At 44.1% G+C, this 22,500-nt stretch overlaps 1 protein-coding gene across 1 annotated transcript in view; it reads right to left on the reverse strand.

The window, feature by feature from the left end:
• Positions 1 to 11,609, reverse strand: part of mpped2a (metallophosphoesterase domain containing 2a) — a 78,652-nt gene extending 67,043 nt beyond the window's left edge. Inside the window, exons 1-2 of the mRNA XM_083940284.1 lie at positions 11,223 to 11,609; positions 8,536 to 8,823 (exon numbers count right to left, since the gene is read on the reverse strand). Coding sequence (XP_083796410.1) covers positions 8,536 to 8,648 — 113 coding nt within the window. The 5' untranslated portion in view covers positions 8,649 to 8,823; positions 11,223 to 11,609. The remainder of the gene's footprint in view (positions 1 to 8,535; positions 8,824 to 11,222) is intronic.
• Positions 11,610 to 22,500: the final 10,891 nt, after the last annotated feature.

The raw sequence follows: 22,500 nt of genomic DNA on the forward strand, positions 1-22,500 counted from the left end.
AAAAGAGAGCTGAGGAAGGCAAAGCTCTGGATCTACCGGTCAATCTTGGTTCCTACCCTCACCTTGTGGTCATGAGATATGGGTCAGGACCCAAAGAACCAGGTCGCAGGTACAAGCAGCCGAAATGTGTTTCCTCAGGAGGGGGGCTGGAGTCTCCCTTAGAGAGAGGGGGAGAAGTTCAGCATCCGTGAGGAACTCGGAGTAGAGCCCGCTGCTCCTTTGCGTTTGAAAGGAGCCAGTTGAGGTGGTTCAGGATCATCTAGTAAGGATGAACCCTGGGCGCCTCCCTAGGGAGGTGTTCCAGGCACGTCCAGCTGGGAGGAGGCCTCGGGGAAGACCCAGGACCAGGTGGAGAGATTAGATCTCCACACTGGCCTGGGAACGCCTCAGGATCCCCCAGTTAGAGCTGGTTAATGTGGCCCGGGAAAGGGAAGTTTGGGGTCCCCTGCTAAGCTGCTGCCCCGCGACCCGACCCCGGAGGCTGAAGATGAGACGAGATGAGATGTGTTTAATTATCATCGGCGCACCTGGACCGGCTTTCCCCGCCACGTGACTCAGCACGTTGAGCATCGAGCTTCAGAGAGTTTCATTGAGCGCAAATATAAACAGCGTGCTCTCGCAGTGCAGAAACACATCCAGTAGGAAAATAATCAGCATCCCAAACAATTCCCTTGAACCGCATTTCGAGCGCTCTTCCCCCCAAACTGAGGATATTCTCGCGGAGTTCATTAATAAAAACTGGGACGGTGTGAAGGCCGTGTTCCTCTGGTGTCGTTTCCTCGCCAGCTTGTGTCAGAATATCCCCGTGTATGGATGCAGGCGGCGGCGCCATTAAATGATTCATACTTACGAGCTCCTCAATTATTCAGAGGGCGGGAATAATTAACAAGGCATCTGGAGGAGAAGGAGTTTGTTAAATGTGGATTTTTTTTTTCCTCTCCATCACTTGTGGGGGGGGGGGGGGTTAAAGATTGTCCATTTCTCAGCATTAAAATTAATGAGCTCAGGTGTCTTGAGTGAAAAATGCTGTATATATATAGATAGCATATATATATATATATATATATATATATATATATATATATACACACAAACACACACACTGAAGATCAAAATTAGAGAACAAAGTATTAATATTTGATTTATTTTGAAGTATTGTTCTTTTCTTATTGATCATAATTTGGTAGAGTATCAGCTGTGTCTATACCACTGCTGTGCTAGCATGTTGTTTTAAATAACCGAGGCACTTCAACAAAAACCTTTATTTTGTGGGAAAAAAACAGTGATCTAAATTAGAAAACAGTGTTCATTGTGTCAGAAGAGAAGATTTAAACAATATTTTCTTCTATAGGATTCAAAAAGGATTCAAAAATGAACAGGAAGTGTAGAGGCCACAGCTTTGAATGACTTTAGCACATCTGCGCCCACAGGACATCACTAGTTTCTCTCTCTGCTCTGCTTTGATCTGCGTCCGTTCTTCAGCCTCTTCCACAGTTCTGTAACTGTAGTGGGTTTCTTAGACATTACTGTGTTGCCAAGGATTTTCCATAGATTCTCTATGGGGTTTAGATCTGGACTCTAGGCTGGACATTTCATTGTTTCAATATTCTCAGCTTCAGTGAACTGCATAACCTGTTTTACAGAGTGACAGGGGGCTTTGTCTTGCATGAAAATTGCAGCTGATTGGGAGACAGTTGCATTGAAGGTGTTGCATGTTGCTGAAGGAGGTTCACAGAAACATTTTCATCCACCCTGCCATGTAGCTGTACAAGAGGCCCAACTCCTGCTGCAGAAAACATCCCCTAAACCGTGACATGCCATTAAAGTTTGATTTATTTGGGTCTGATGGGAAACATTGTGTTCAGCGTCAGACTGGGGAAAGACTGAACCCAGTGTGTAAAGAAGTCGGTTAAATTTGGAGGAAGAAGATTCAGAGTCCAGATCTAAGACCCACAGAGAATCTCTGTAATGTCTAAGAAACCCACTACAGTTACTGAACTGTGGGAGGGACTGAAGAAGAACGGACGCAGATCAAAGCAGAGCGGAGTGAGAAACTAGTGATGTCCTGTGGGCGCAGATGAGCTGACGTCATTCAAAGCTTTGGCCTCTACAATCGAAAGTGTGGTGGTTAGCACTGGCGCCTCACAGCAAGAGGGTTTCTGGTTTGAATCCCGGCTGGGGCCCTTCTGTGTGGAGTTTGCAAGTTCTCCCCGTGTCTGCGTGGGTTTTCTCCGGGTTCTCCGGTTTCCTCCCACAGTCCAAAGACATGCAGGTGTTCGGTTCATTGATGACTCTAAAATTGCCCCTAGATGAGCCCTGCCACAGACTGGCGTCCTGTCCGGGGTGTACCCCGCCTTACGCCCAATGTCAGCTGGGATCGGCTCCAGCCCCCTGCGACCCCGACAGGGACAAGCGGTTGAAGATGGATGGATGGTTTTTGTTTAAATGCCTTGGTTATTTGATATTCTATCAAAATCTGGTACAATGAAAAAAAAAGATCGAACTTAAGACTGATTTAAAATACAAAAACAAAGCCGTTATGCAAAATTATCGTGACTGTTAAACTAAAAAAGGACAGAAAAAAAGGACAGCTCTTCACTCAGCAGAGTCTTATTTTAAGTGCTATTTAGAAAACCTCTTAGCAAAGAGCAGACAACAACTTGGCGGCCCATGTTGCGCTCTTGTCACTGCTCCCAGCATGCTTCTTTTAGTGATTCTGAACCCACACAGGGAGAAATACTTGAACAGGGTTTACTCATCACTGAAAAGAGAAATTCCTCTTTGATACATATTTATACTACCGTCCACATCCTCCTGTAAGGAAAGCCTGGAATCAAAACTAGCATAAACCTCCCATCTCCCATCACGGACCAGGGCAGCGCCGAGGAAAGTCGCCTTTCTCCGCTGGCCCCGTTTTTGTTGGCTTGCACGGACGGTGCACACGTCCAGAGGGAGTTAAATAAATCAACACTCTTAAGGCGTTAACGGCGTAATGCAGTTAAGTCATTGAGTGAGAAATGCCAACGCATCTGCGATCAAGATCAACCACAAACATCATCATCCCTGCACAATCTAACGTGGGGCGCAAGATTCACGCCGTGTTGTTTATAGCTCACTTTCCTCAAGAGCTGCGAAGACTCATTGATTATCATTCATTCATTCATCTTCAACCGCTTGTCCCTGTCGGGGTCGCGGGGGGCTGAAGCCAATCCCAGCTAACGGGCGTGAGGCGGGCTACACCCTGGACAGGACGCCAGTCTATCACAGGGCACATAGAGACGAACAGAGACAGACAACCATTCACACCTACGGGCAATTTTAGAGTCATCAATGAACCGAACAGCTGCACGTCTTTGGACTGTGGGAGGAAACCGGAGAACCCGGAGAAAACCCACGCAGACACGGGGAGAAGATGCAAACCCCACACAGAAGGGCCCCAGCCGGGTTGCGGACCTGGAACCTTCTCGCTGTGAAGCGACAGTGCTAACCACTACTATTTCAGCTTCTTCACTGAGAATATTTCCTGGTTTATTCCCTCCTTTATGACAGTAAACTGAATACCTTTGAGTTTGGCCGAAACAAGACATTTGAGGACGTCATTTTGACCTTTGGGGACATGTTTTACCATTTTCTGGCATTTTATCAAGCAAACAAATAGCTGATTAATGGAGAAAATAATCCATATATTAAATCATCCATGAAAATAATTATTAGTTGCTGGTCCAGTTTCCTCATGCAGCCGTTTTTCTCGGTTGAAGAAACTACCACAGTACGTCCAAGTTCTCCTCAACACTTTAACCATATTTCACCTTAGCCATTGTCTGAACAGCTTTTATCTTTATTAAGAATTGTGCAGAAACAATCAGTCGATCAATAATAAACCGAAAATCATTTTAAATGTGTTGATTATTCATTTATCAAGCAAATGTGCACAAGATTTGCTCTTTCCAGCTTCTCAAATGTGAGGATTTGCTGCTTTTCTCAGTTTTCAATCATTTATTGAAAACATGTTTCAGTTTTGGTGCATTTCATGTAAACTGTATGAGTATCAGTACATGTGTTTTCCGATAAGAAAAGCTTTTTTTTACAGAATAACGGCTTTATTTTCTCACTGGTTGTTTATAGAACTGGTTGACGATGTAATACACTGCATCTATAATGTATAATAATTGTAAAAGCCACAGAGAAATGGTCTGTTTTCATTCCAGCTCAAAAGTAATCTGTACATTTTTCTCATTTAAAATCAGCAAAAATCCAACACCGGTCCAACCCTACTGTCGTGTAATTTAAGACTTGTTTCGTCCTTAAATTCAAGACCTTTTCAAACTATTTAAGGTCTCTCAAACACCCACAGATCTCCAGTCTAGAGTCCTTCTTTGAGTTTCAACTCTCTGTCAGTGTGTCTGTCTGTGTGTCAGGCCTTCCCACAGTCTGGGCCAGATCCTGCTCAAATTGGATTTGAAGCCATTAGCGTCCCAACTCGAAGCATATGTTCCAAGTTGCTGAGCATTTCATTTCACGAGACGACGATGAGGGGGCCGAGAAAGAGAGAGAGAGAGAAAGAAAGAAAGAAGAAGAAAAAACACAGACATCGTAGAAAAATAAACCAGACACAAACAGGGCTGGATTGAGTCTGTCGCTCACTTACAGACAGAGAGAGCGAGAGAGAGAGCAAGAGAGAGAGAGAGAGCGAGAGAGAGAGAGAGAGAGCAAGAGAGAGAGAGAGAGAGAGAGAGAGAGAGAGAGAGAGAGAGAGAGAGAGAGAGAGAGAGAGAGAGAGACGTCCCATGCGCCAAAAGAAAGCCCACTTTGACTTCAGGGTCACGTTCCTGAGCATTAGTCTGTAACTGCCACTGTGTGTGTGTGTGTGTGTGTGTGTGTGTGTGTGTGTGTGTGTGTGTGTGTGTGTGTGTGTGTGTGTGTGTGTGTGTGTGTGTGTGTGTGTGTGTGTGTGTGTACAAGCCCTACGTGCATGTTTTCATATGCTGTTCAGAGAGCGATACCTTCCACACCACACAAAAAGGCGCTGCTGTACTCCATCACGGAAATCTAAATATTCTGTCTAGGGGGGGAAAAACATTAGAGCAGGGATTGTATTTCAAATGGCGGGCAACCCCCTCACTTGAAATTTCTGTCTCTCTCTCTCGCTCTCTCTCTCCGTCTCTGCTGTCAGAGAAGCAACAACTTTATTTATGTCCAAATACTGTGGATGCAATGAGCGAGCACCCCGAAGCAAGTCGGATCATTATCTCTTAAATCTAAACAAGCCTTTACTTTCCCAGAACAGAGCGCGTATTCTATAAGCACTTAAACATAGCGGGGGGATGGGCATATAGAGGAGCGTGTGTGTGTGTGTGTGTGTGTGTGTGTGTGTGTGTGTGTGTGTGTGTGTGTGTGTGTGTGTGTGTGTGTGTGTGTGATCCCGGGGTTCCCAGTCTGAGTTTAAGAATGGCAGGGTAAAACACTGCGGGCTCTGTGGAAGCCAGGAAACAGCCTAATGTATTTATCCAAACACATATCTGCTGAGAGGCCCCACGGCTTCAACACATCTCTTTCCTACGCGGGCTTCACCTCCCAAAAAGACGCTCCGCAGCAGGGCCGCACAATACGGCCAGAAAAAAATTGATTACACCGACTATTTAGATCAACGTTGTGCTAATTTCCTCACCGGTTTCAGGCATTTTAACTGCGTCCCTGCACCTTAAACACACCGTCACCGTGTCACTTTTCACTGCTGTGATTCTCAGAACAGTAGAAGCTGAACCATCGTGTTTTCACTCCTGTCGTCCGACTCTTAATACGCCTAATAAACGGTGATTTTTTTCACAATCAATCAATTTGCGGTCGTCTGGAATAAAACTAAGCCGTCACCAGATGATAGATGACGATGTGCTTTTGGAATATAAGTGTTTTTTTCAGGATTTTCCCTTTAAAACATCGAGAAGATCCATTATTTTAACGGTTTCTTTCTCTATTTTCCTACAAAACGGGTTTAATGTGAGGTCTCCGACCGACTTAAGGGCAATCGGTGCCACCCTGCGGAATGAAAAGGTGGAGATTTAACCATACAAAGACTTTTCAGGGGAACTGAAAAACAGAATCTAACAATCACAAGAGGCATAAAATAACAATAAATCAAAGAAATAAGCAGCGAAATTTCAAAAAAAGGGGTACCTTGCGGGACGTACTGTATTTCTGCCATGTTTTACAGCCGGGAAAATATCGTTTGTACTTTCTATTATTCGCCTTTTCGGAAAAAGAAAAAGGAAAAATTGAGGGCGGTTGTTCTGGTGAACCCTGTGCTGTCTGCCACGTGTTAACCTTGATTCATATTGAAGCATTTGGCCTGATTTATTGCTGTCTTCGTCAACTATTAAAATGGGCCGACGTAACACTGAGGTGACCTCGTCCTCCACATTCGCCGCGCCGGCAGCCCTGCTCACGGCGGGCGGATGAATCCCAGCAACAACACGGTGGCACAATAATGTGAATGCAGCCAACACCGGGAGGAAGGTAAGAGTCCCCTTCAGCCGTTTACACCATCCCACAATTTGATCATCTCCCCCAAAATAACCCTGTTTACATGAACGTGATTATCCGGGCAGAATTGTGGGATTCTTGAGTGTTTAAGGTAAACAGAAGAAAACTTGTTTGCCAGATGTTGCTCCCCAAAGTGAAAGTGTGTGTGTGTGTGTGTGTGTGTGTGGCTGGTTAACTTTTCAGCTCGTACACGGCAGCCCAAGTCTTCCTCTCGCTCTAATCTGTCTGACGTTCGTCTGCAAAAATGTCTCCTTTATGATGTTTATACATCTGCACGAGTGCACATCGTGCAACATAAATTCCTCTTCTGAGTGTGAACCCAGCCGGCCGCCATTGGCTCAACTCGATGCGGACGCCACTTCCCTTCCACCTCAAAGTTACACGGGCAACCTGACCGCTGTCCAGGACGAAGGACTGACCGAGTGAAAGGACTTTACAGTGTCTCCATTCATGTCATTAAACCAGACTTATTGATTCTGTGTAATCAGAGATCGCCATAATCATGCAACAAAAGACGGGTTAAACTAAATGTAGTAGTTCAGGGTCAAAAATATATTTTTACAAGCTGCTGCTTTATTTCTGGGTGAGTGTTTCAGGATCGCCATGGCAACTAATAGAGAGTAGTCAATCCTAATTTTGTCTGTTTCAATCTGATTTGACTACATAAATAAGCTTTAAGGTTTTTATCCTCAACAATTTTAATTATATCACTAATTGTTTTTATACAAGTGTCAAATCTGTCAGATAACGTCTGTAATAAGAGCACGCACGGTGTTGGCATGAGCTTTATTTTGTCACGTTGGTGTGTGACTTTCTAAAACTTCCATTAATATAGTTTTGAAGTAGAATATCAATACCCACGTGTTTCATATTTAACCGTAAAATATTTCCTTTCACCTTATTGTTGCACCTGTAATATAAAAAATGCAAAAGAGAAACGGCGGGTGAAAACAGCAGACAGGAAATACTCTGGTGATCTTCTTCGCTCACTTCCTGTTCCTGCCGCAGCTCAACTATTTCACACAACACGCTCGGTGAACATAAGCCTCTCATGCATGCAACCGTGGCCAACAGTCGCTCGTAAATCTTTAATAAAAAAGCTCAAAAACCGCTGAAACTGTGGAAAAAGACGCGGATGATATCTGTCCACGGATGAAACGCGCGGCGCTCTGAGGATGGTGTGTGTGCGTGGTGAGGGCTGACGGGTCACGGCACTCTGACCCATTAATGAGAGGCAGAGTATAACCGCATCAGACAAGAGCCGCGCTGTGTAACCGGTCTGATAAATAAATAAAGAGAGCGCCCTAAAACGAACAAAGCGCTCATGCACCACAATGACAACATGGCACGAATGAGAACGACAGTCTCATAGGGAACAGGGAAGAGCCGTCTGCGGAGCTCGACGCGGAGGAGAAACGCCTGAGTCAGAAAAGCTTTCACTCAAACCTGTGTGCACCATGGAGAGCGTTAAGTGTTGAGGGTGTGAATGCGTTTGTGCACATGCTGCATGTTTCTAAAACTTCTGCGGTCCACCTGCCACGCTCACAGCAAACTTTCTCAACCATTAATATTTAATGTCCTCAAACGTTACACAGGGCAGTTGGTGCGGTTTTTGGCTCTCCGTCTGCTCTCAAAGCTTGTCCTCGATGGCCACCGTACGCTCTGAGCTTGAGCCAATTAAATCAAAGTATAAACAAAGACTCTGCATCAAACGGGCTCCTCATTGGCTTCCACTTGCAACTCAAAATGTACACATTTCTGCTTTTTCTCTCCCCACAGTCTGGATTATTACATCTTCTGAAATGTATTTAACAGGTCGTACAAAAACCAGCCATAAAATAAATAAACCAAGACCCGACTGTGTGTTGTTTGAAAGTTTAGGATTGATTCATTTAAGATAACGCACATGAATTTACTTTGGCAGGCAAAAAAATGACCCTAATTCTGATTTAAGTGTGCGTAGCAGGTGATGCAAAGTGTGCGTGTGGCACTTACATGTGGACGTGCGGAGGTTGGAAGCGGCTCTGGTTGATGTTGTAGTGTGTGAAGGCCTGTGTGGGGTTGGAGCTGTACTCATCCACCGTGATGGTCACTTTGCCATGAGCCATCCTTCCACTGTTTGGACATGAGACGCCGTTCAGTTCACCGGGATTCAGCAGCGAGCCGTGCGGCGGTCATCCTTCAGAGCCGCTGAAGAAGCCCAGGGAAGTCTCCCAGCAGCAGCAGCAGCAGCAGCAGCAGCGGCAGCAGCGACCCGGCCGACCAACCACGACACACAGCAGTCTGCACCGACAGGAGCAAAGACACACACACACACACACATCAGCTGCTTTAAACAAGACCAGAAGGCATGCACTCATTTCTGGATACACCGTTAGGGAGGTCTTTTACACGAATACACATTTTGACTGCTAAAATAAAGAAAATGCACAAGTAAAAACAGGTGGTTTGAAGGGTTAAAATGACCGAGCACACGTCAAATAAAGAAAAAAATCCCTTCCAATCCCAATGTGATCAATACTTTATGCTGCGGTTTGGTTTCAGGGAGCACAAAGAGCTGTGTTTCGCTGTGTCACAATTTGATTTTGGAAGAAATAAACCCCTGAAAAACAGCTCATCAGACTATTTTTAATAAAATCCTAATCATAAATGCAGCGAGGAAACTTAATTAAAAGATTTATTCTACCGCTCGGAACGACGTGGCACTTCATTTCTTTAAGTGAACAGAAATCTTTTTATAAAAAACTAAATAATGCACTGTTAAGGCGACAATTTACAATCTGGAAGGCGTGTTTTTAATTGCAGCTCGTAACCCATCTGGTTTTTAATGCAAACTAATATATTCAAATGCAAAAACAACACCGCAGGCACGGCCTCTGAGGCGTTATAGCCTGTTGGAATTAAACCACGCACACACACACACACAAAGGATAAAGTTAAATTATCTAACGGTGAGCAAATATGTTGCAAAAGCCTCTAATAAAACAAGAAATTCTTCATGCACAAAACGCAAAAATAAGACAAAAAGTCTGCTTTTCTTATTCCACGTCTGGTGCGATTCAATCTGCCAACTGCACTGCTCTGGAGTCTGTGCATAGCAGCACAGTAAAGACTCTATAAGGGGGGAAAAACACACACACTTTTACTCTGAAAAGCTGATAAAATGCCACACAATAAGGTGGGTTTTCTTTGCATCTTTAGAGCTCACTCACCGGGCTTCTTCGCTTTCTTCCTTTGCAACCCTGAGCTTCCCTCCTGCTTGACCTCCCTGACTGATAGTGAAGTGGCCACTGTGGGCTTTGACAGGCTTTTTATACCAGACCTCCCGATGCAGCCGGAGCACACGCGGAAGAAGAGGTGGGAATAGAAATGCCCACAATATCAGCTTTTGCTTTTTTTTTTTCCAAGCAGCTCCGAGGGTTAATTCGATGGTGACAGTGATGGTGATGGCGACGGTTGTATCCTGTCATGCAAAAAAAAAAAAAGCTCTGACTTCCAGTTGTTGACTACTCTAAAAATCCCAATTTAACCTAAAAAAACGGTCCTATTTTCACAAAGCAAAGGCGCCGATTTGTGTTTTCCGGGTCAGCACGCACGCTACTTCCTGTATGTGCTGAGGATTTAAGTCAAACAAGGTGCATGAACTTGCAAATAACCTCAATAATAAAACAAAACTCTTTACATTGCAAAGTTAAGAGTGACATTAATCCAACTGGCTGCATGAGAAACGAGTTGGCACATCTTCCTGGGCCTTCAACCAAAAAAGAAAAAAAGAAAATGCACTTAAATTAAAAGCTGCCCTGTCAGACGCCTTTGGACACCTCAGCAATCATGTCTCAACATTTTAAAAACCTGAACTAATGCTGCTGCTTCTTCACTAAAAATGGGCTCCTTCCTTTCTTTTCTTTTCTGCAAATGCAGTGTGCAGCATGCCCCACTGTCTCCTCGCCGTGTGCAGTGTGTGTGTGTGCAGTGTGTGTGTGTGTGTGCAGTGTGTGTGTGTGTACTCTCCTTGCTCGCCTGTCTGTCTCTACCTTGTGGCTACAGTAGCAGCAACTAGCTCTGTGTAGCTTAGCCTGCCCTGGCAAAATGGGTTTTCTTTTTTTTATATTCTGCAGACTGTAGCTTCACACTGAGCTCCTTTTCTATAATAACGGCGGTGCACACACACACACACGCACACTCACTCACACACGAATACACACACACACACATTGTCAGTCCTTGTCTTTGGATATGCATTCACCATATAGCTAACTTCACGAGTAGGAAGCACTCTCCGGTGGAGCACAAGAGGGTAAAAGGCGAATCAAATTGACCCTTTCTGATAGCACTTGCATGTGCAACGGTGTGCGCTGTCTATGCGCCTCACACCAATGTGCGCAAAAAGAAGGAAAAGCAGGTCCGTGCAATCCTGAACTCTGCTCCTGCACTACTAATAATAATAATAATAATAATAATAATAAATAAAATCACATTGGAAAAGAAGAAACACCCAAAGGTGGCCAGTGTCACGGCACCGCCTGCGCTATAACCCCTTTGCTCGTCCCCGTAAATGACAAGCCACCTTTTAACCGACGGCTTTGTGTCAGGAATTCCTTCTTTCCCTCCCTCGTCTCCCCCTCCCTCCCTCTCTCTCTCCCTCTATCGGTTCTCAAAGCAAAGCGGAAAGGTTGCTCTACCTTCAGTCGTGTGGGTTTTTGTGCGGGTTTTTTTGTGTGTATCTGGCCGGAGGAAGAGTGTCGGGTCGGGGTCGCCCTCTACGCGGCGGCGGCGGCAGCAGCGGTGAAGGGACGCGGGTCCATGCGGCAGCAGCGGGAGAGAAGAGCGGGCAGCGTTCGAAGAGCAGTCCGGGGGTTGCGGCAGTCTGGGCGGATAAGGGCAGAACCTTCGACCCGGCGGGACCTCGGCTGGCTCCTGTTGTGGAAAAAAAAGAAACCCAGACGAGCGAGAGGAGGAGAGAGAGACCGAGAGAGGAGGGCGAGAGACACTGACAGACAACAAGGAGAGGGAGGGAGGGGGGAGAGAGAGAGAGAGAGAGAGAGAGCAGCCGCGGTGTGACGGAGGGGGAGCCGGAGTGCAGTGAGTCGGAGCTGCCACTGGGGTCAGAGAGCAGCGAGAGCAGGAGCGAGCACAACCCCCGACACCTCCCCGTGTGCGCGCCCTCACCGGCGGGCACACGCACGGAGAGGCGCGAGAGGGAGGAGGAGGAGCAGTGTTGCGTTCACTTGCTGTCGGAAAATGATACTTCAGTTAAAAAACGATTGTATATTATATAAATATTACTTTCTAACATGTTTGAGGGTTATACACAATACCAAAAATAATTTATTTTTTAGAAATATTAAATATAAATATTACTTTCTAACATGTTTCAGGGTTTTACACAGTACCAAAAAGAATTGATTTATTTATTTATTTTAAATACAATATAAATATTAATTTCTAACATGTTTGAGGGTTTTACACTATACCAAAAATATATTTCTAAATGTAGATTAATTTTTTTATAGAAATATTCAATATAAATATTACTTTATAACATTTTTCAGGGTTTTACGCAATACCCAAAAATATTTTAATTTTTTTTATAATATTCAATTTAAATAATACTTTCTAACATGATTCAGGGTTAAACACTATGCCAAAATATTTTTATTTATTATTTTTTAGAAAGATTCAATATAAATATTACCTTCTAACATGATTCAGGGTTATACACTATACCACAAATGTATTTCTAAATATTTTTTTAGAAAGATTCTATTGTAAACATTACTTTTCTAGCATGTTTCAGAGTTATACCCAGTAGCAAATATGTATTTATAAATGTAGAAATAATAATAGTATAAATTAAAATGTGCAAAGACAGTAAATCATAGATGGGATGTCAGCTGCTTAACTCAGAGAGTAAAATTGAAATGCCTAAATAATCTAATAGTTTTTGCCAATTTATTATTTTTGAGTTTTAAGTTAAGAATCTTTAAAAATAGTCTGTTCTTGGTCAAATCATAGACTGTATAATAATAAAGATGGCCAAAGCTTCTGGCTCCGAAAAGTGAAACCAATGCGGAAGTTCCTTAAAACTGCATTCTTCCTCATTTCCAGCAGTGCGTGAGTATTGCAAAATAAGTCAGTTTGCATAGAAGTCAATGAGAAAATGATTTATTACCGCAGCAGATATTTTCCTAATGAGTTTATGGTCTTATTTGCACTTTGTCCGCGTTAAAAAGATGAGGTGCATATTCATTTTGAGCACTCTAATCAGACAACAACGTGCAAACATGCCTTTCAACATCCATTATGCATCCACACATCTATCCAGAAACAATCTAAAGTGACTGTTTACCCACAGTGTCTTATGTTGGCCTAAGGTTTTTACTGTGGTAGGTTTTCATCAGGCTGCGAGGCTTCATGACATGGCATAATAAGAAGATTATTGATTTCCTTCCATGAAATCTCATGCAGTATTCAATATTGTGGTTGCTGGACCTTGAACTCAGCATACGCGGCCTAGTTTGTAAACCAGCACGCATGCTGAAAGTAATCGATTGTCTTGGTCATGATGGACACTAACGGTGAAATCCTGACACAATAGATGCATTTTTGAAACTCATCTTCAACCGCTTGTCCCCATCGGGGTCGCGGGGAAACAATCGAACGTCTGAACACCGCAGATCGACTGGTATACAAGTTTCCATTCTGAAACACTGTACGTTTATTCAGTGCAAACTGTGACCTGGAATATTTCTTTTCATTAGTTCACAGATGTGTGGGAAAACGGTGCCAGAGTGTGGAAGGTGTTGTAAAAATCTATGATTAGAAGACAACACGGCCCCTTTGGGTTCGCCAGTAAACAATACTAATGAGTACCTGTGGGAGTCCTTCACACAACCTGAAATGGGGCAGCGCAGTTTCCAAACTGGGGGGAAAAAACATGCAACTTGGATGACTGAGTATAAAAAACAGCATCCTGATCATGAAGGTTTAACTCCTTGATTATCAGTTCACTCAATTATGAATGAAGTCTGGGTAAAGGTTGGTTGAAATGTGCCATATTTGCTCCAACAAACAAACCTACTCCAAGTCATCGTATAATTGTTGATCTTGGGGTCTTTGTTTCTTTTGTTTAATAACAGAAGTTCAGTTCGCAAACTTGCAACACTGCAGCTACAAAAAGTCACTAGTTAATGTAATTCTAAGCTCAAAGGATTACTTACTAATGCCCACTCACTGGCTGCAAAAAGTTAAATTGTGTAGAAGTCAATGAGAAAATGAGCCTACTTCTATGTCTACTTCGTCTTCGTCTCAATCGTAAGTCTTCTTTAATACAGCATGAAGTTCATTTAGTACATTATGGTGCCATTTATTTCGTCAGTTAGACATCTTAAACATCTTAAAGTGTAAAATGACAATTGTGTTGTTTATTAAAAACACAGATGGGTTCAAACAACGGGGAACACGTCCATTTTTCATACAGTCTATGGTCTTGACATCTTTTGGATGGACTGCCATGAAATTTTTTCCCATAATAATCAATCCTGGTGACTTTTCATTAAGCTCCCATCAACAGGTCAATGTCTTCACTTATGTAGTTGAATATCTCAAAATCTACAAGAGGGAAAAATCCTAATGTCTTCATTGATCCCCAGACTTTCCCTCCACGAGATTCACATTTGTTGATCAAAGCGACGACTGTTGCGTTGGATGGATTACTCTGCAATTTGGAGCAGACGTTCACATTCATTGTGAACTTCGTTGACCCCCCCCCCCCCCCCCCCCCTCCCCCGACTTTTCATCTACAGTTTTATACAGTTAACAAAGAGCCTTAAATCCTCACACAGTTGTTAGCGTGGCTGTGGAGCTGTAGTCTTGTTCCATCTAGGCTGCAGACTCCAAACTACTTCCAAACATGACTTCTCTGTTGTGATTATCCGTTTCACCACAGATAATGATGCATCGTCTCTACGCCACATTCACAACTGTACTCCACATGTGCGTCACATCTGCACAGAATGACTGAAAACAGCTTTGAACTTGAGTACGCACTCTCTGCACGTGATGGCCGAGCTAAACTTAGCTTTCTCAGAGTCCAGCCCTCACCGTTTATTAATTTCTCTGTGTCTAAACTTGATACTATAATGTTAGCTTCAGTTTTATTCATTGTCTTTCAGTTTTTATTCTTGTTAGCTTTTGTAATGCAGTGCTTTGAGCCCTGCAAGTGCATGCAGTACAGTTCTTGGTGCATTAACTGTGACTTTCTTTGAGAAGGTAGAAGTCAGGTAACAGCTTAACGTAACATCAAAGTGCTTAAAAAAGAAAGGAGTGCAATGGGATAACTGCTTATCTTAGGTATGCATGAGTTGTTGCAATGATTCTGGTACACGTAACTCACTTGAGAAATCATTTTAATCATGGATTAAACCGACTATGGACAAACTTTAAATAATGGATGCTGCCTCTTCTTCCCCCCCATTGCTGAGCAACAGTGTGTGAAAATAACTCTTCTTCTCATCAGGCGTTCTCAATCGGCTCCATTATTTTCCTATATCCCGACACTTCATCATGGATAATTTCCTTACTGTAAAAAAAAGGAAAGAAAGCTGTTTATTAGTTCACACAGTTCTCATTTCATTCCACTGCTGTAATCCTTTAATCCTGTAAAACCCCCTTTTCTTTCCCCCCCCTCCTCTCTTTTACCGAATATTACTTCATGCAACCTTTTCTGATGAAACTGATAAACCTTTTATGGAACACAAATTATTATTTCTTTCTCAAAATGGAGAGAGTTTGGGGGTTGAAGGCAACTTCATCAAATAATAACAGTGAAAGAATATCGGCAATCCAGAATATCGGCAATGCAGTCCAAAGACGTGCAGGTGTTCGGTTCATTGATGACTCTAAATCACCCGTAGGTGTGAATGGTTGTCTGTCTTTGTTCGTCTCTATGTGTCCTGTGATAGACTGGCGTCCTGTCCAGGGTGTACCCCGCCTCACGCCTGATGTCAGCTGGGATCGGCTCCAGCACCCCCGCGACCCCGACCCCGGGATAAGCGGTTGAAGATGAATGAATGAATGAGAATATCGGCAATTTACATCATATAGAGAGCCGAAGTCACTCGTCACACTCCGCCCTGGGACCTTATTTGGGAATAATATCTATAGTAGTGAACTAGGAGCGACAAATTATATTTTGATCCCATCTGAAAAGGGCCGTGAATTTCACGTTTGTCTATTCATCCCATTAAGACTGAAGTCTTCCAGGAAACCCCCCCTTTTAAAACCTCAGCATTGTTTCAAAACAACCTCCAAAAACCTGAGAGTTTTTTGAAAAACTGCACTGAATGTCACCGCTGTCGACATTAATGTTCTGGGTCACAGTGGGATTCATGTCAATAACGCTGAAGTCTGCCTCTGTGTCCCTCCCCTCGCTCAGGTCATCTGTCATAATCTATCACGGAAGATGAGATCATCCAAATCACACAGACGTGGCATCCAGTCTTAAAGGTAGAGGCGTGTTCACGTCCGGTCTTAAAGGTAGACGCGTGTTCACGTCCGGTCTTAAAGGTAGAGGCGTGTTCACGTCCGGTCTTAAAGGTAGATGCGTGTTCACGTCAGGTCTTAAAGGTAGACGCGTGTTCACGTCCGGTCTTAAAGGTGGAACTGCTCCTACTGTGACAAGTTTACACGCATCTGTCCATAGCAAGTAACACCTGAAGGAACGCGTAAGCCAATGTGTAAACTCTCTACCCTCCAGCCATCGGGTACTACAGTAGTCATCTAGCAACTAGGGCGCACTCACACTGTCCATCCGTACCGTGCCCCGTGCTTTAGGGTACTTGTCCCCCCTTCCAGGCCCATTTGTCCTCACACTACCTGGGCCTCGGAGAATGCTTCTTGCTGCCTATACGTCATCACGCCGTAACACGTCACAAGCATTGATTGACGTCATCGGGATGCGTCGCTTTGTTTACAAAAGCACGCAGTCTTTTGGCCACATAATGGATTGCGAGCGAAGGTTACGTCCAGTGTGTGAGACGAGAGATCGCTGAGCAGTTTTGCACCAAACTTTGATAAATCTACGACGAAGTGTGACTCTCTTTAACATCCTCTCATCTCATCTCATCTTCATCTGCTTATCCGGGGTCGGGTTGCGGGGGCAGCAGCTTTAGCAGGGGACCCCAAACTTCCCTTTCCCGGGCCACATTAACCAGCTCTAACTGGGGGATCCCGAGGCGTTCCCAGGCCAGTGTCGAGATCTAATCTCTCCACCTGGTCCTGGGTCTTCCCCGAGGCCTCCTCCCAGCTGGACGTGCCTGGAACACCTCCCTAGGGAGGCGTCCAGGGTTCATCCTTACCAGATGATCCTGAACCACCTCAACTGGCTCCTTTCAACGCAAAGGAGCAGCGGCTCTACAAATTGACAAATATCTTGCAATTTATGGCACAATTCAAACAGGATCAAATCAATTATTTGTAGCTCTGCATTCACTACCATGCATATTGTTTTTACAAAATAAGGTCCCATTGGGTCCACCGGCAGGGGTCGACTTCATTTCTCCATAGGAGCTCACGCACAAGTGTTCAGAAGACTCTCAGTGAGGAACATAAACATGGTTCAGTTCTGTATCACGTCATCCATGACACATTACTCTACGGGGGAATTGTTGGGTTTAAATCATAAATAAGTCATAGAGTGTGGTCTATACCTACTCTGTAAAGTGTCCTGAGATGACGTTTGTTATGATTTGGCACTTTAAATAAAATTGAATTGAAATTGAATTGAATTTCTTTAATATCTAAAGATCAAACTGATATGTTCACATCTTATTCATACACAATTACTGTTAAACCACTGATTTTTAAAAAACAGAATTGTATTACGACCACTCATTTTCCTCTTTCTGTATAATATTTGTCTGCTGCTGAAGGAAGACGAGCGATAATACTGAACCGCTGCCCGTCACTGAGTTCTGCAGCGATTCGAATCAGTCAGGGGGAGAAAAAAAGAATTAATTTGTCAGTGCCAAGGCTATACCTTTTAATATACTGATGGGATTTCTGATGAGAAAAGGCTGCGTGGGACGGTCCATAATGGACTCATCTGAGGGCCTCTGCCGCATTTACATGTCTGCCAGTTGAGGCAAGGCCGGCTTTTTCTAATTTTACTGACATGCTTCAATTTCCCGGACCCATCAGCACGCTCCCTACTGCCACAACAGCCCGGCGAGTCATTTCCATTTGACTTTTTCTCTTATCTGCACCAAAAAAAAAAAAAAAAAGCATTTTCCATCTACTAGCCGGGAGGGGTGTTAATGTGAAAGCCGGGTTTGAATTTTATGTGGAGAGGCCACGTTTAAACATTTGACCAGGGTTTGTTCTCCGGGCTGCATATAGAAAACTGATGATAGATAGGGGACCAAATGTCACGGAAGAAATGGCTTTTGCCATGAATGTTTTATTCAGCCCTGTGTCGCCGCGATCCCATTTATACAATAGAAAATGTAAATGTTATGCAGAGCGTACCAAAAAAAAAACACTATATATTTTATGACCTTCTATAAAAGAGGGTAAAATGACTTTCCATTCAAATAAGGCAGAAATGAAACACGTATTTAACGGGAGTGGGAAATAGGTGCGAGCTCTTTCAGGAGGCAGAGGGTGATATTCACTTAACCCGCCCGTTGTGGCGGTTCAGCGGCTCTAACCTGCGCAGATTTATGCCTGTCTGTGGCAGTGCCTGTCTTCCCCGCGCGCCATGATGTGGATAAATAAAACAGAGGCCTGTCTGTGTGCGAGGCCCGTCCACAGACAGGCAGTTGAGTTGGGGTTTTTAAATGTTAATGTCATTCAGATTTATGGGAAGGCAGATAGATGGTTGCTGAGGGTATGGCAGGCTAGATACTGTTTATGTCATTGAAAAGCACACAGACGAAAAAAGAGAATGTGCCCCTGAGCCTCAACGGCACTCTGAAGACCGAGCCGCCGCCGCCGCTGGCACCAGGCGTGTGTTCACAAATGAACTAAAAAACTGAGTACAATCTCAAGATTCAGGGAGTTTTAGTTTTTACTTCTTTTGCTCAGCCTTGGTTTTTTTTCCTCCCATTCTCCAGACAAAAAAAACCAAATCAAAAGCAATAAACAAGTTAATTTTATTAGCGCGCAAAGTGCTTTTGTCCAGTGGAGCTTGAAGAGAAGGAGAGAGCAGGAGGCTAGGGGAGAAGAAAGAGCACGCTGGCATGAAAGCCAAGTGTATTAATTCTCCTCCCATTCTCCCGCTGTGTTGTGATAGACTGAGTAATATGCAGGCTCGCTTTCTACGCCAAAGGCTAGACGAGGGCTCAAAGGAGAGGACTCTCTGAGTCAGTCTCTGGCTCCGGCTCGCTCGCTCTCCGTCTCTTTCTCTGCGGCCCTTTAAACTTTAGCAATGTGTAACTGTAGAAATAAAACAATCATTTAATTTCCCCCTGAGATCCAGATTTACCAGCAACCATTCAACACAACCTGCCTTCTCTCCTTCCCTCTCTCCTCTCTCTCTCTCTGTGTGTGTGTGTGTGTGTGTGTGTGTGTGTGTGTCGAGCGGTCGATACAGTATAAATTAAGAGGAACACTGAGCCACGCTGCCGTCCACGTGGAGTGACTGTGTATTAAATCACGTTAATTGATTAGCTGAAGTTCAGAAGAGGACAACACTGGATTGCACTCAGTCCTCTGCTGCTCTGTTGAAGTGGCTCCCGCTCGTTCCAGGTGACGACCCGAACACCTACACTCTCAATTAATCCACTGTCGACGCTTTTTATCGCCGCGGTAACTTTCTCCTCCCTCTGCCAACAATGTGCAATACCTAGACTCAAAGCCTCAGGGTCTGTACGCTGCATCCCAACGCCATACTACACACAGGGTTTCCTCCACACACTTAATGCACTTTATTTCAGAGTGTGCTTTTAATGGACACTGGTCTCCAAAAATGCAACGCTGCTGACCTCATTTTTTTTATTCTGTTCCATGTGAACGTTGTCTTTGAGTTTGACCCAATGTACGAATAATGAAAGAATGACTTTAATATAACAACACAGGAACCTCTTTTCTTATAACAGAGCAATTTTATTTTCTTCTATTCACCCCTTACTGTAATGTTTGTCGCCAGAGGGGCAAGAAGGTTCCAGGTTCGAACCCTGGCTGGGGCCCTTCTGTGTGGAGTTTGCATGTTCTCCCCGTGTCTGCGTGGGTTTTCTCCGGGTTCTCCGGTTTCCTCCCACAGTCCAAAGACGTGCAGGTGTTCGGTTCATTGATGACTCTAAAATCGCCCGTAGGTGTGAATGGTTGTCTGTCTCTGTTTGTCTCTATGTGTCCTGTGATAGACCGGCGCCCTGTCCAGGGTGGACCCCACCTCACGCCCGGTGTCAGCTGGGATCGGCTCCAGCCCCCTCCCCCGTGACCCCGATAGGGACAAGCGGTTGAAGATGATTGAATGAATGAAGATATTAATGTAAATAATAATAATAATAATAAATTGAGGACCATGCTAAGGCAGCTGCATATCATAAAAAGCAGACAAAACAAAAACACTGTTGATTATTTGTTAGCAAAAAAATCCTCTTTTCCTTGTTTCCTCATTTTAACAATATTTACATGATTCCATTTTTGCTGTTATATTTCATTGTTTCCGATATCGCTGAATGCCAGTCTTGGCATTTTCATTCATGATGCATTTGTGTGACTTGTATGTAATTATGTAAATTATGTGAATGATTGATGTGTGATCTGCTGCTACTTGCCCTCTTGTCCTGGCCCGTAGGGACCACAATGGCAATAAGCCCTCAGGCTTTATTGTGTCATCCCTGACTATTTATGTGTTTAAATGCATGACAGAGCGCTGTTTCATGTTTTAATATCAATAATGGTCAAATCAAATCAATCAATCAATGAATCAATATTCTGTCTGTTCTATATGAATAAGGTGAACAAAGTAAAAGAAACTATGTGTGTGTGTGTGAGTGTGTGCGTGTGTGTGTGTGTATGAGTGTGTGTGTGTGTGTATGTGTGTGGGAGTGTGTGTGTGTGCGTGAGTGTGTGTGTGTTTGTGTGTGTGCGTGCGTGCGTGCGGTTGCGTGTGTGTGTGCGCGTGAGTATGTGTGGGTGTGTGTGTGTGATTGTGTGTGTGTGGGTGTGGTGTGTACGAGTGTGTGTGAGTGTGTGTGTGTGTGTGTGTGTGTGTGTGTGTGTGTGCGTGGGAGTGTGTGTGTGTGCGTGAGTGTGTGTGTGATTGTGTGTGATTGTGTGTGTGCTTGCGTGTGTGTGTGCATGCATGCGCGTGTGCGTGCGGTTGCGTGTGTGTGTGATTGTGTGTATGTGCGTGTGCGTATGTGTGAGTGTGAGTGTGTGTGTGTGTGTGTGTGTGTGTGTGTGTGTGTGTGTGCATGCGGTTGCGTGTGATTGTGTGTATGTGCGTGTGCGTATGTGTGAGTGTGTGTGTGCGTGTGTGTGTGTGTGTGTGTGCGTGCGTGCGTGTGTGTGTGTGTGCTTGTGTGTGTGCGTGTGAGTGTGTGTATGTGTGGGTGTATGTGTGTGCGTGTATGTGTGTGTGTGTGTGTGTGCTTGGTTCACCGCTGCACTTGTTTCTGATCGTGGAGCGAGAAGGAAGAGGATAACGACGGGGCAAAAGCATGTCAGCAGGTCAGCTGGTCAGACACTCAGGGCTGAACTTCCAAACACTGAGACTCACTGCAAGAACAGAGAGCGACAGAAAGAGGGCAAAATCATCAGAGAGAGAGAGAGAGAGAGAGAGAGAGGGAGAGAGAGAGAAGACACTCAGGGGAGAAGAGAAAAGGCAAAAGAATGTGAATAAAAGAGGAGATTAAAGGAACTCTGAAACAGCACTAAAGCATGTACTGTGTTTCACTTTGCTCTTTGTTTAACAGAATCCAGTTTGTACTTTCTTTCCCCCAGAGATGAATGTAACGCAGCCTTGAGATTGCTCAAAAGTTGAGCGTGGATGTATTATTATTATGCATTTAACTGTGTCTGAAATCACTCCTATTATAAAGACTCAATGCTTTGCTCTAAAGTGAGTAATGAATTGAGATTTCAGACATTTACACACAGAGCGTCGCATAATTGTAACTTGTTTTACACCCAACAAAGGCGAAACATTGGCAGCTTTTTCATTTTCGTGTGAGAGTCTTTGAAGGTTACGTGTCGCACAAAGAGGTGATAAATAAAACAGTGAAGTCAATTCAGAGCACAAGGTAACAAATGCGAGTCTTTCGATCCAAAACAACATTCACCCACATGTTTTTGTGTTCAGGAATGTTTCATTGAGAGCAGCGTGTTCTTTGTCAATTCCCACTCGCAAACATTCAACCCCCGAAAAGCTGAAGTCAGATCCGTTCACCACTGAGCTAAAGCTTAAAAAATATATAGTTACAAACTTGACAGTTACGCTGTTACTTAAGTTACGCTGCTGTGTTCCTCGTGTGTGAATGTATACAGCAGAGCAGCAGCTGTGCTTGCTCTGTTCGCATTTTAAAGAATGTAATTAATATTTTCTGCATTCATGATGTGTTATTTCCCCCTTCTGCAGCTACGAACCATGTGCAGATTAATGCCCATATCTAGTGTACAGTAAAAAAAAAAAAGAGATGTAAAAATGTTTCAGAAATCCTGAGAGATAGTGGCGAATTGTGTCCCGGGAGGAAACCGGGAGAGGGCACTGAAGCCTCTTGGGTAGGGAGGGATTGCAAGTATGGATGTTTGCGCTGCTGCTGTGATCCCAATGGTGTGGCAGAGGTAGTAGGGTGCACTAGCTAGCTTACTTAGCATTACATGGATCCCATGTAAAAATGCAACCAACGTTATGTGCGGCTGTGGCTTGTTTAGAGTGGGTTGTCCACTCAATGGAACATTAGGCGGTTCGATCCCCGGCTCCTCCAGTCCGCATGTCCTCGGGCAAGACACTTC

The sequence above is a fragment of the Echiichthys vipera genome (assembly GCF_963691815.1).
Source record: "Echiichthys vipera genome assembly, chromosome: 1".
Taxonomy (NCBI): Eukaryota; Metazoa; Chordata; class Actinopteri; order Perciformes; family Trachinidae; genus Echiichthys; species Echiichthys vipera.